This window comes from Styela clava, chromosome 5 (genome assembly GCF_964204865.1).
Source record: "Styela clava chromosome 5, kaStyClav1.hap1.2, whole genome shotgun sequence".
Classification (NCBI taxonomy): domain Eukaryota; kingdom Metazoa; phylum Chordata; class Ascidiacea; order Stolidobranchia; family Styelidae; genus Styela; species Styela clava.
In genome coordinates this window covers 24610718-24624067 of record NC_135254.1, presented here as the reverse complement: position 1 = coordinate 24624067, position 13350 = coordinate 24610718, and the positions used below count along the sequence as shown (strand labels likewise).

General features: G+C 36.4%; 2 protein-coding genes across 2 annotated transcripts; one reads left to right on the top strand and one right to left on the bottom strand.

The window, feature by feature from the left end:
- Positions 1-328: 328 nt before the first annotated feature.
- LOC120340856 (uncharacterized) lies at positions 329-3055 on the top strand. Its single transcript, XM_039409245.2, has one exon. It carries the CDS (start codon positions 637-639, stop codon positions 2581-2583), a length of 1947 nt encoding a protein of 648 aa, XP_039265179.2. The 5' UTR covers positions 329-636; the 3' UTR covers positions 2584-3055.
- Positions 3056-5183: 2128 nt separating this feature from the next.
- Positions 5184-11737, bottom strand: LOC120344457 (aurora kinase C-like). The gene is made up of 8 exons (XM_039413686.2): positions 11574-11737; positions 10001-10083; positions 8962-9070; positions 7621-7700; positions 7237-7375; positions 6808-6956; positions 6559-6733; positions 5184-6052 (listed from the first exon to the last, which is right to left on the bottom strand). The coding sequence occupies exons 1-8, from the start codon at positions 11598-11600 to the stop codon at positions 5879-5881; spliced, it is 936 nt and encodes a 311-aa protein (XP_039269620.1). The 5' UTR covers positions 11601-11737; the 3' UTR covers positions 5184-5878.
- Between the last annotated feature and the right edge of the window lie 1613 nt (positions 11738-13350).

Here is a 13350-nt window from a genome sequence, read left to right as displayed (position 1 = left end):
CCAGGCCAATTCGTGGATCCGCAGCCAGAAGAAACGTGTGCCGACCATCATACATATGTAAATAAACTTAAAAGATTTTTCAGAAATCTCGATTCAAATCCAACACGCAAACAACCTGCAAGGAAAACTTATGTACCAAAGGACTTAAGAAATTGTACCCATGTTTTTATTAAAATCAGCCGATCAAGAAGAGGACTAGAAAACTTCTACGAAGGACCATTCAAAGTTTTGAAACGTGGAGGTAAACATTTTGTCGTCGACCGGAACTCAAAGCCGTATGAATGTTCAATTGACAACTTAAAAGTTGCCTACTTACCGACTTCATTCAGACATCGAGGATAGAAATTTTGGCGCCAGATCAAACGAACGAGCGGCGAGCGATAGCACGCAATCGCGCGCGCAAACTTTTAATTTCAATGTTTCAAATAGTAATAATAATAATACGATATCCGATACAAGCCCGGATCAACCTAATAGTGATACATTGATTCCTTTTACAGATTCAGCAAATCGACAACAGTCGTCTCCGGAAATTTCAGACCAGCAACAATCGAGCCGACCGCAAAGGCTGAGAAAATTCCCACGCCATTTAAGCAGAGATTTTATTATGTCAAGCGATTTTCAGATGGATATCTGATGATCGTATACTATACATTATTTTGTTTCGCAATGCTTCCTATGCCAACACAGGCCGTCGAGGTACCACTCAAGCTATGTCACAAATCGTTACATGGACAGACTTACGACATAAGCAATCCAGCCCTTTGCAACCGACACAAACTTCATACAATAAAGAATTGTTCAGCAAACATGTACGAGACATCTACCCTTCTTACAAACGTTGATTCCAAGGTTTGTAAGCGTACAACGACTTACTGGCGAACCATTTCATGGTTGTTCTTCGTTAAAACAAAATCACACAAAACTATCGACGGCGTCGCACCATCATACGCCGATTGCATACTTTGGACACACTCAGCCACGGCTGGCGACTATGGAGATCTTCACACAATTAATCCGCACTTGCGCGCAACGAAAAACAAATTCGAATACCAATACTCATGGCCCACTGAAAAGTCTGGCCAAATCAACAACATCGCGATCTTAACTTCAACTTTATCCTTCAATCACATGACACGAAAACTTCACTCCCCCCTAGCTGATTTAAGCCAATGCTCACCCAATTCCGGGTTTTGCCGGAAAGGTGCGTTTACATTTGTCTGGAACGTTGATGATACGAAAGTTTGCACGGCCGGCAACTCTCCTAAATTCAACGCTACCACACTCTTGTTACATTTCAATTCCTCGGGCAATCTTTATCGATTGGAACTACCGAGAGTTGGACAAAGCTTTCACAGCTTCGAAACTTGCTCTCAACGAACGAAATCTTGCTTTGAATCAAACAAAGTCTATTGTACATACAATGGCTTGGTTTTAAACGGAAATGACAACTGCGAAGACATTGTCAGATTACGTCATAAAGGCGTTGCCTCTTCATGGCATGACGTCACCAGTACCTGGTTTTCAAAAGTCGTTTCGATTGTACAACAGTCGTCCGATCACGACTCTGAATTATTCGCCGAACTCTACGACAGAATACACGAATTGGAATGTCGTGTCGAATCAATGATCTCCCATTTATTGAAACCGCTAGCACAGTTGTACCCCTCTCAAATATTATCTGCAATTTTAAGACGTGAAGTTCATGCAATTGCTCATGGAGATGTTCTTGTCGAACTTCATTGTGTTTCCGCTAATTTTACAGTTTTACCAACACTTTTCTTCAACAACTTGTATGCAACACGTCCGATTGTTGCATATACCTTGCCTAACAGATCTACAGAACTTGGACAAATCCACGCCAGTAACGTTGTTTTCAATCAAATATTACTGACTGAATCACCACGATTTGGACAAACGAAAATTTTCAAAATCAATGGCAGCTACTACAAGTATTTCAATTATTCACTAGTATCCAAAAACGAAAATGTCAAAGAAGTATACCCCTCACTGTATACAACCTTTGACGACCCATCTACACAAGATCACAGCTCATTTCTCGAAGAAATTTTAGCAAATGAAGAGGAAATTTCCGCTACAAGCATGGACGACCTTTTAGTTACAATTTCGGAACTCAACAAACTGAATGACGATTACAAAGGAGGACGAACCTCTGCAGAAACTATTGATATCACTACACTGGAAGACGGAATTCAAAAAGCCGTCAACGGCAACATATTTGCCTGGCTCTTGCGAGTTAAGAGCTCAGCATGGAATTACGTCATAGGATTTTGCCTTATTTACGCATTATTTGTTATACCCATTCTCTCTTTCCTGTACATAGGATATTTCATTTTTCAAAGTTTGCCAAACTGCCGAGTTACAATTCGCAATGCATTAACAAATGGATTGTTCCAGCCGATACAACGACTTCTCAATATTCAACGACAACCCGTAGTACAATTCGACGAACAAGAAGAAATACACCAGATATCCGATGTCGAAATTGACGCGGAAGATATAGAAAGTGCTAGCAACTTCTCAGATGCGAGCACCCAAGCTCAAATGGAATCAAAAGTTTGACCGTAACAAACCTTTCGATTTATCCACACCCTATTAAGTAAACTCGATTTCGACGCACGTTGCGAATGGTATATGGTGTGCAACTCGCAATGTATCGCTTCGTTATTACTTGTTTTCATTTTATCAATTTAATCGTCTTGTATTTTATTATCTTTTCTCTTAATATTATCCATCATAAACATAAAAACACCTTACTATAAAAATATAAATATTACAAAACCATCAAAATAAAAAATTTTGCGTATTCTCATTTCTTTTGTGTGTATTTACTTGTTACTAATCAATTGTTGTTTTTAGATATCATGAGTTCTTTTACTTCATACAGAATTTGATACAGGTTCAATCTCAAGGATTCAATGGTTCAATACTTCTTCAAATCACTCATTATTCAATTTTCAGGATTTTTCTTCCTTATTATTTTTTCCAAGTTACCTCTAACATCAATTTTACGACCTTAAACATCTAATCAACTTCAATGCAATTTTTAGAGCCCGCCATTTTTTTTCCATTCTCAGCCTCTACATTAAACATCAGAACCGTTTTACATTTTAGGGTGTCCCTTCCGGTACATCGTCGCCATTTTGTTTCAATGTATTGTTACAATTTTATTTTCAAATGTTAAACATTTCAAAGCATCACGGAGACCCTTTTTTCTTGTATTTTGATTTTTTTTCTCTCTCGTATTTTCGTGCCCTCGTAAACGACGTATATTCTCTCGTATACCTTAGCCATTATTCATCATATCGTACCTTTTATTGATTCGTGTTTTTGTTTTTAGACTTTCATCTCTCGGCGACCGGACTACAAAATTTAAAAAATTACCAAGTTAATTTTTTTTACTGTCGAGGGGGAATTGTGTAGCGAATGTGCATTGTGTAACTATGGATTATAATGTATTTTATCCTTTCATATTAATAGCATGTAATATTTCACAAACTAGGCCGCATTATGTTTCGCAACAGCGATAATGCATTCGCTCCATGTATTGCCTTTCTCGTTTCGACCAATTTGAAAACGTATCGTTTCCGGTTTGCCGAGAATGCTCTATAATATTGTGTTTTCTTGTTCACTCGATATATGACTTGTGATCTGACCGTAATCTTACTGCATTAGGAATTAAGTGTATACAATTTTATCTGTATTTGGATCGTGCATCTTTTCAATAATATACAACAATTCGACAATCATCATCGTGTGCTTATTATCGTCTGAGGGAATCCAGATTGGAGTCACATTCCATAACACGTGAAATTAATAACGTGGGAATCGAACTTTGAATATTAGGGTGAACAGTCTTTATCCCTAAGACCGCATTACGTCTCCCTATAAACTAAAGCTTGAGAAGGCTTGTATGGGCCTTCGTCGATATTTGTGGCGTTTCGAGGGATTTATTGCAAATAAGAAGCGCTTGGCATGTTTTTACATTCATTTTTCTTTAACACATTTAAAACAAAAAAAATCGGAACTCCCGGAGTATGTGAACCAAGATAGCGGACACCAGAACGTAGTATGTGTACCAGGTTGGGGTTAGGCCATAATTTTAGGTACAAATACTATGGAAGTTACTTGGCTAGAAAAAATGGAATAAAATTATTCCCTAACCTTAATCTGGTACACATACTACGTTCCGGTGTCCGTCATCTTGGTCCACATACTACGAGAGCGCCTGCAAATAGTACAGCCATTTTAAACAAAACAGGCAAAAAAATGGATTTAAAACAATTGTTTAAAAAAATTGTTTTTGAACAAATCCCTACACACAATACGGTACCTGATTGAGAACTTCGCAGTTCGCACGTTCCGTAATTTAACAGTAGGTTTATATTTAGCGAGGTATGATAGTAAAATGGAGACAAATACACAGCAAAGTATTATCCAGTTCTTCCAAAAGAAACCCAGCGGTGAAAACCAAGTTAGTGGTGTTGACAGGACAGATGAAGAGATTGCTACATCAACTTTACAACATGCTCCGAAACGACCATTCAGGAAAGTTGATACGGATCTGGTATGATAAGAAGTATTTGGAGCTAGGTTTTACCATTGCTCCCAGCAGCAAAAAAGTACCGGTCCCCATGTGCAAAGTCTGCGCCAAAATTCTTTCAAACGATGCAATAAAACTCGCAAAGCCAACGAAAAAAGTAAATATCAAAAAGACAGCCGCAAATTTCTCATTAGATTGGATTGTATTCTTTTGCACCTTCTACTTTTGTGGTAATTGCATTCTTTTGATTATGTTTTGTGTTCATGACATTTTTGGTTAATTTTGAAAGTCCGCCGGTCCGCGAAATTTGTTTTGAAATTTTACCGGTCCGCGAACTGAAAAAGGTTGAGAACCACTGCTTTAGACAGAGGATAGTAAAAAAATATGACAATCATATCTTCTTTAAATATGCATATAGATTAAACTGATGGATGTTTTATTGCGGATTATATAAAACACAATTTTTAATAAATGAGATAACTTACAATTTGGACTGTGTGCTTGTGTAAAATCGATTACTCGCTCGCTATTATCAAAGAATTAGAAGTTGCAACGGGCAACGGCTATCAGTGAATCCAATAAAACTGATTTTTCCTTTTCATCAAAGAATTAGACGTAATGCACACAGGAGTTTATATTGCATGAAAAGAACAATACGAGTCTTCTATAAATACAACTTGCAAGCAGTTAACGTTTATGGCATGATAAGATTCTACGGATGAAGGGCGCAGCCAGGCTTCGGACATTCCCAAGCAACGGCTTTTGAGACGGCCGAGAATTAAAAAATGTCTCTTCATATTAATTGAATTGTTTTCAAGGTAACTCTCCCTGTTGTGTTCGCTTACGATAAAATAGGAGCATTACTTCCAAATACCCCCGTAATCTGCGGACATAAAAATGTGAGATAAAATGCCGGATATTATTTCATTTTGATACTATTTTTGCCATCTTGCGAATTTGTCATGCGTGAGGAAAACACAAGATCTGCTATAAAATCCCAGAATATACAATAACGTTTAGTACAATAAAAAAAAAATACAACCTATATTAGTATATCAATAATACATTTTAATCGCCTCGAAAACCTCGCGGAACGGCTTCACGCTAACGAAAAATAATGGCGATTTACCGAAATACAATCGCACGCATTATTACCGACTTTTCATCCTTATAAAAATTTAAAAAGGTGGGGGAGGGAGGGTCGACCATGAAACCCCCCTGGCTGCGCCACTGCTGCAGATAGTAAAATAACAAAAAAAACATGCAATTCAAAGAAACGGAGACTGACCACAATAGAACTGCCAAATAATCCTGTTATTTTATAGGGACACCATCAGGGCCAAACTTATGCACTCTTGCATTTTCTTTGATCCATGGATGATTCATTACACCCTTCAGTGACAATCGCTGGTGTGGAATATATCGCAGTAATCTTCGAATTAAATCTCTTGCTCCTTCAGAGACATGAGAAGGGAAATCATACTGGCACTGAAAAAACACATTGTGATTAAAAAATGAACAAAACTTTTTATGATATTCATAATATCAATTTTATGATAGATTTTTCAAACCAAGGTAATATCAATTTTATGAAAGATTTTTCAAACCAAGGTATCAAGACATCGAAAACATTCTTATTATCAATAAATTATTATATTGCGGTATTCGGTATACCAAGCGGGCAAGCTCCCAATTCCACTTGCCTGCATAATAAGATGTAAAGCGAGCGTCTGAGCTTTTTGATCGGCCGAAAAAATGATTCTCAAGTGTCACTTTCTCAGAAGTTTCAGAGCAGTTATGTTCAAAACTTACTTCGCTTAAAAATCCAACAAAGAGTACTGAGACTTACTAAATAAAAAATGAATATATTCGTTTATTATAGGGTTCATCAAGTTTTCGAAAGATTGTCACAACTCTTGTCACAATCACTTGCACTCTTTTTACAAAGCTGTTAATTAGTTGTCAAGAATTGCAAAAAAAAATATTGTTCTTACATTTCGGATTCTTCTATAAGTATCTTCATTCGAAGCAGATTCAAATGGCGGTTTCCCAACCAAAAATTCGTAGCAGAGAACACCAAGGGACCATAAGTCTACAGTCTCATCATGTGGCTTTGCTTCAACCATCTCTGGTGGTAAATAGTCCAATGTACCACAAAGAGTTTGCCTCCTGGATTAAAAAAAAATTGTTATGCCTGAAATTGGTGATTTTTTGCATAATCCAACTCCTAGAAACCAATTTACCTGGAAGAAGGTGCATGAACAGACCAGCCAAAATCTCCAATTTTGAGTTCCCCTCGCAAACCCATCAGTAGATTTTCCGGCTTGATATCCCTATGTATGACATTTTTGCCATGGCAATAATTCAGAGCATCTGCCAATTCTGCAATGTACTGAAAAAGAAAAATCAAAATAAATTTTGTATATTGTTACTGGATATTGCTAAGCTGGCTGAATTAACCAGATGTCACTTCTTACGGTTCTTATTGGACCATCGCCATACATTTTGTTTGAAATGAGGTGAAATTTTTTCCATATGGCCTACAAATTGAACCATAATATCATTCTTAACTGTGAGGCCCTATGAATATTTCAATAATTTATCAAGAACCCTAGGCCATCTATCTGATCTTAGCCATTGAGCATGCTGACCTTTCAATATCAAATACTCACTGTTGCAGTGTCAGTCTCCGAAAATCTTCCCTTTTTTGTCAGTTCTTTGTACATTTCCCCCCGGGCAGCAAATTCTAGGATCAGATACACTCTCTTCTCATCATGGAAGTAGCCATATAATTTGAGAATATGAGGATGCCTGTCATGTAAAAGACCTGTTTTCGTGGGTTAGGGATATAACCTAGTTAAAACACATAAATGTACCAATAATTCTGAAATATTGAACTCACGACCATTATCATAGTTCTTGTCAGCAGTAAAAAACTTAACAGAAATAAATTATTAAATTTGTCCGAGAAAAATTTCTAAATTCAATAATCCAGGTAACGCAAGAAGTGGATAAACACAGATGAACAAGGAAGAGCGGCATTTCAATCACTTTACCTGAGATGAGCTTGTATTTCAACCTCTCGTCTAAGCTGATGTTCAACATTGCTTTTGATCAGTTGCGACTTAAACAACACCTGAAAGACAAGTTCACAATATTCCGTTCAGCATATGTTGTGCCACACATTCTATATCAATATGAGGATTATATTTCTCAGACAATGTATATGTATGTATATATATGGAATTTCATCCTGATCGTCTCTGTTTATTAAATCCAGGGCTGGGGAGCTGATTCGAAATCACAGTATGTTCAAATTGAGGCTCAAGCTCCATTGCTTTATTTTTTATGTCAGAGCAGGGTTCCAGCTCTGGCTCAATCGCCCATTGAGGCTTTTATGTGTAACTGTGATCACTACCATAAAATATCTGCCCAAATGCAGTTTCGTGGTAGCGGGACTCAAAACTATGATATAGGTGTATTAAGATAATGTTAAAAATAGCAAAACTACCGGTAAACTTTGGGAAATCAAAGTTTTAATTATATGAATTCCACTTTCAAATTAATATTATAAATTGAGATCAAGGCGAAAAGAACGGATTTTAATATTCATATCAAGTATCGAAAAATTATAAATGTTAACAAATAATTAAGTGGTTGGGCTGGGCAAAATATTCAAATAACAAATAGAAAATTGAATATTAAAATGACATTTTACTTCACAAATGACTTTGCAGACTTTTTATTTAATACGAAAATAACACAGACATGTAAAATCATAAAAAGTCAACTCTAGTCTTCCTAAATATCTGCATCCCGACGTTAGTTGTAATAATACTGTTTGCCTGAAATTGGCCCGGTTCATTTACAAATGGTGATAAGAAGGAAGATCAAAGCCAACGCAAACAATAACAAATCAGAATAAAATTAGTTTGGGTTCTGAATTAACTTCTTAATAATAGTCTGTAGCCGATGTGAAAAAGCAGAAATATAAAAACCAAATTTTATTAATGTCCGCCGTTGCATAAGAATTGATACTCATGAAAAAATAGAACGTGCTGGTACTATATAGCTTGACAACATCAGGATGTCGGCCGCCAAAACGATTGTAGTGACATATAGTAATCAACGATAAAAATATTCATTATCCGTTGAAAATATTCAATGCGAAACATATTTCACCCCAGTTAGGAGCCGGAGACGCCCGGAGTCACTAAAATTTCTGTTGCTGCGGCTCTATCTAACATGGTAATCTTGGCTACAGCTGCGGCTCCAGATAAATTTCTCAGCTCCAGCCCTGATTGAATCATAACAATTTTAAAAAATTTCCAAAATCTGGGACTGGCATATGTTAACTAAATTGAGGTGATCTCTCAACCATATTTGCAAATACCAACCTTTAATGCCACAACGAATTTGCTCTCCTTTTCCCTTGCCAGATATACATTTCCAAACTTGCCCTTGCCAAGAGGTTTACCAATATCAAAGTTATCCAAAGACCAATGCCTGAAAATTAATACAAGTGTGGTTTACTAAAAGGAATGGATTATATTTTGCAATGCCCTTATAAATATATGATAAATATTGCCATGAAAATATCATGGTAACTACTTATACAGTCAAATCACTGAGGTTCCAATTACGAGGTGGAAGAAAGTGTAGTCATTGATACAATAAAATTTATCAAATAAATATTTGAAATTTCAGAGCAATGAAACTTCACCTATTATCAATGAAGCTCAATATTGTACTGGTTTATAAATCGCATGTATGGTTCCCAATGGTAATGTAAAATCCCAACGGTCACAACAGAACATGTTTGAGATATTATTAAAGGTTTGGTAATGGAGTGAATATATAAACATCTAGTCTGGCAATCCCTGATAAATAAACTCCTGTTTTGCACAGAATTTAATCAATTATAGGAAAGTTGATTGGTTATATAATGTTTCCACAATTTCATGTTCTTTGATATATAGTCTAGTTTACATAAGTTACATTCCAACTATGAACCAAAAAGCTTCAAACATAAATAAAATACAGGACCAAGTGACTTCAGAAAATTAGGAAATACCAATAAATCACTGCATTTAACTTTTAGCTTCCGTATTTTAATGCGCAAGTTAGAGCAAATTGCCAGTGACACAAACCCAATATTTTAATCTATTTTCGAAATATCTTGACTGTTTCATTCAGCTGCCATTTTGGGTGGATTTCTTACTTCTTAGTAGGAAACAAGGTATAGGGTTGGTTATTTCATATCATGAAACCCCATTGACCAGCTAGCTAGGAATTCACAGAAGCCAGATGAAATCTAAGAAAACAAATTGGAAATCAACTGAAACGCTACAGGTACCTACACATGGTCTCACAGAACACATGAGACAGCAGTAAACAAATGTCCTGTGACTAGTATCTATGCTTTTAACGACCTACTTCTTTTGTTGGACATTACGGACACTTCTTCTTTCTGGAGCTGCGGAATTTACTGGTCGTAGCGGAGGTCTCATGCAGCTTGGCTAAATACAGAAATAAAATAAGTGCAATTATCAGATTAATATACAACAGTCGCTCTCAAATTGGGGTCCGCGCAGGAATATCAGGGGGGCACAGCAAGCGCCCTCAGTTTTTGTGTTATAAGCTAATGTCGTAATTTGTATTTTCTTCTTCTTCTGAACGTTACAACTGTACAACACAGCAACAAACAGATCCCAGTTTCGCCTGTAGCAGTGTAGACTATATCCGTATAATCAGAGTATAACACAAGCAAAATACAGAAAAAAGTCACTTATATTGATTTATAAACCAGAGTGAACAATAAAGAAAAACATTTAATGTTAATAAAAAGATATCGCCAAGCTGAATATAGTTGGAGTCAAATTGCCCAACCAAAAGTTGACAGAGTTGGGTGCATGATGTGGTGGACTAACGTCTAAACCCAAACCAGTTGTCGGCAACTTTTTGTCGCTCGCGGGCCTAAAAAAGGGTCGTAAGTCAGTAAGTCATTGGCGGGCCGCACATATTTTCAGAAAGTTGAAAAACGAACGGATGATATTTTTTATAATAAAAAACAAGCAGTGATACATCTTTCGAATAGAATATAGGCTACATTTATTTCCTCACTGCATTGCATCTCATAAAATTGAATCATCCATTTGAATATTTGTGGCGTCATTAAACTTAGTATGAACTTTTCTGAGTTTTCCTGCCATTTGTCTAATTATAATTAAATGTTATGTTCATCAAACGAGGAATTGTGAATTTTATACTTGTTAAATTTATAATTTAGTCTACACATGTCTCTCAATAAATTCAGTTACTTAGTGAATATTAATGTCAAAACAGCTATTTTGGGGTCTGGTATAGTTTAGTACCACATCCACTTATAGTTGGCCTGGCTCAACAATTTTTGCATATGTCAATTCTAACCCCTGAACGTGACTACGTCACCAAAAAATTACGTCATTCTGACGTCACAGTGGCGTGATAAGACCCACCGAAGTATGCGAATGGTCATTCAAAACGTGCAGACGATCACCCGAAATCAAGCAAGCTATTTTCCTCGTTTTCTCGTCGCGAGATCGCCGGCTTTGGCAAGTTCGTTATCGGCGGCGCAGATGCCATTTCGGGCGATCGTAATTATACTTTGGCAATCCCTATGACAGTATGACGTGATGGCGACGTCGTAGTGACGTGATTTTTGAATGGCATAGTCATATGGGGGTTAGGAATAACATATGCAAAAATCGTTACCGGTATGCTACGCCGACTGGAAGTAGCCTACTTGTGGTATTAAACTATACTAGACCCCTATTTTGTTACTATAATTCCAGAATTCAGCGAAGCGTCGCAGGCCGGAATATATCACTCCGCGGGCCGTAGGTTGCCGACCTCTGGTTTAAACGTTAGAACACTTCCTTCACCACATCCTGACATCCGCGGGTAACAGGGTAAAGACTAAGTAAACCACACCACAGAACCAAACATAAACAAGATAATTTATGCTTACCGAAAGATGTGACTTCGGTCCGTTCATTTGTAACGAATTCTACTTAAATCAGCGTTAAAGACGATGGATAAAGTTACGTCAAACATAAAATGCAACGATAATACAGTAAAACGACCGGACCAGTTCCTGCAAGAAAAAGCGCACAATAATTTGAATTGTGTGACGAGAAATGCTCTGCCAATCACATCTGCACACTTGAGGCGCGATTCTCGTCGCACACGAATGGATTGCAAAACCAATGACATTTTTGATTTTATAGCATTTCTCACAACCACCACTGAAGACTACTTGTGTAAAAGTGCTTATAGGAAAATAATACTGAAAAGGTTTGTTCCCCCAAGTATGTATAAATCATTTTGGGAAGAATCATTTAATATTTCCAATGTGAAGTGGGACAGCTACTTCAAAATTTCCTTTTTATCAACTATTGAAACAAAAATTAAGGTCTTTCCAAATTAAACTTTTTAAAATATATAGTTCTAAACTATACATTACACGGCTTTGGACTAGTAGATACTAATATGTGTAAATTTTGTAAGCATACTATTGAAACTTTATTACATTTGTTTTATTATTGTCCCATAACAAGTCAATTTTGGTCTGAGGTAGACCAATGGATAGTTTTTAAAACAGAGGATATGAATTTTTGTCTCAGTATAAAAGTATGTTTCATAGGGTTTGATGATATTCCTAATTTGCAATTTGTCAACTGTGTATTATTGGCTGCCCGTTTCTATATATATAGATGCAGTAATTTTATAAAGCATAGGTTCTCAAAGTGCTCCGTGTGGAGGCTAATTTTGTAACTGTCCAAAGAAGCAACAACAACATTAATGAAATTTCACAACTGTGGCATCAAAATTTGGCAATATTGCGGCAATTCAATTATATATGACATTATCTATAAGCAGCAGCGCAGCCAGGATTTTTAAATAGAGAGCCGGTTTAAAATTTGGAATCGAATATTTATATTGTCTTGTCAAATTTATTTATATGTGTTTATTGTTACCCGCCTTTTGAGTTGAGATTACTGTTACGATAAATGAAATGAAATATTATTATTCTCAAATGACATCAAACACGTGCTAAACTGACGACTTAAATAGACTGAAATCATATTTTCGCGATATTTTGATTCGTTGAATTTGTGTTGTTTTTTCAGCCCTCAAGATTATTTTTAAGCAAAATATCGCCTTTCCGAAAATCCCAGGGTCGGCGTAAAATCTCAATGAGTACAATTTATAATTGAGCAGTTCATGACCGATCATTGTTCCTTGGTTTAATTGTGTTGGATGTAACTGTGGTTGAGTCGACTTACGATTATATAAAATCATTACTTATCAAAACTGCCTCGAGTTTGCTAGAACAAAACTTATGTCCGTTCCGTTTTAGGTTTTAGTTTTAATATTTTATAATGCCACTTTTCAATCAAGAAATTTGGGTTGCGGATCCACCTCTTTATTATTTATTTTTATCATCTCGTCGTCGATAATTATAATATACTAACTTGTTTTTCACACTGAACTCACAATTTCGCACGAGAACAAAAAAGTAAAGCCTTAATATCAGGGCCGGATTATGTTTTTTATAGGCCCTAAGCAACAAAACAGTTGCAGGCTAAAATACCTCTCTCGTTAGTTTCTATTTTCAGTGCTTTTCCAGTGTTTTCAATTTTCCCCCAGCTGATTTTTATTGCGCCTACCACCCCCAGTTCTGAATGTTTTCCGTACTCTGTGGGCTTTTTTATATTCGTAATTGTTGTCGTTCTATCTTCCGC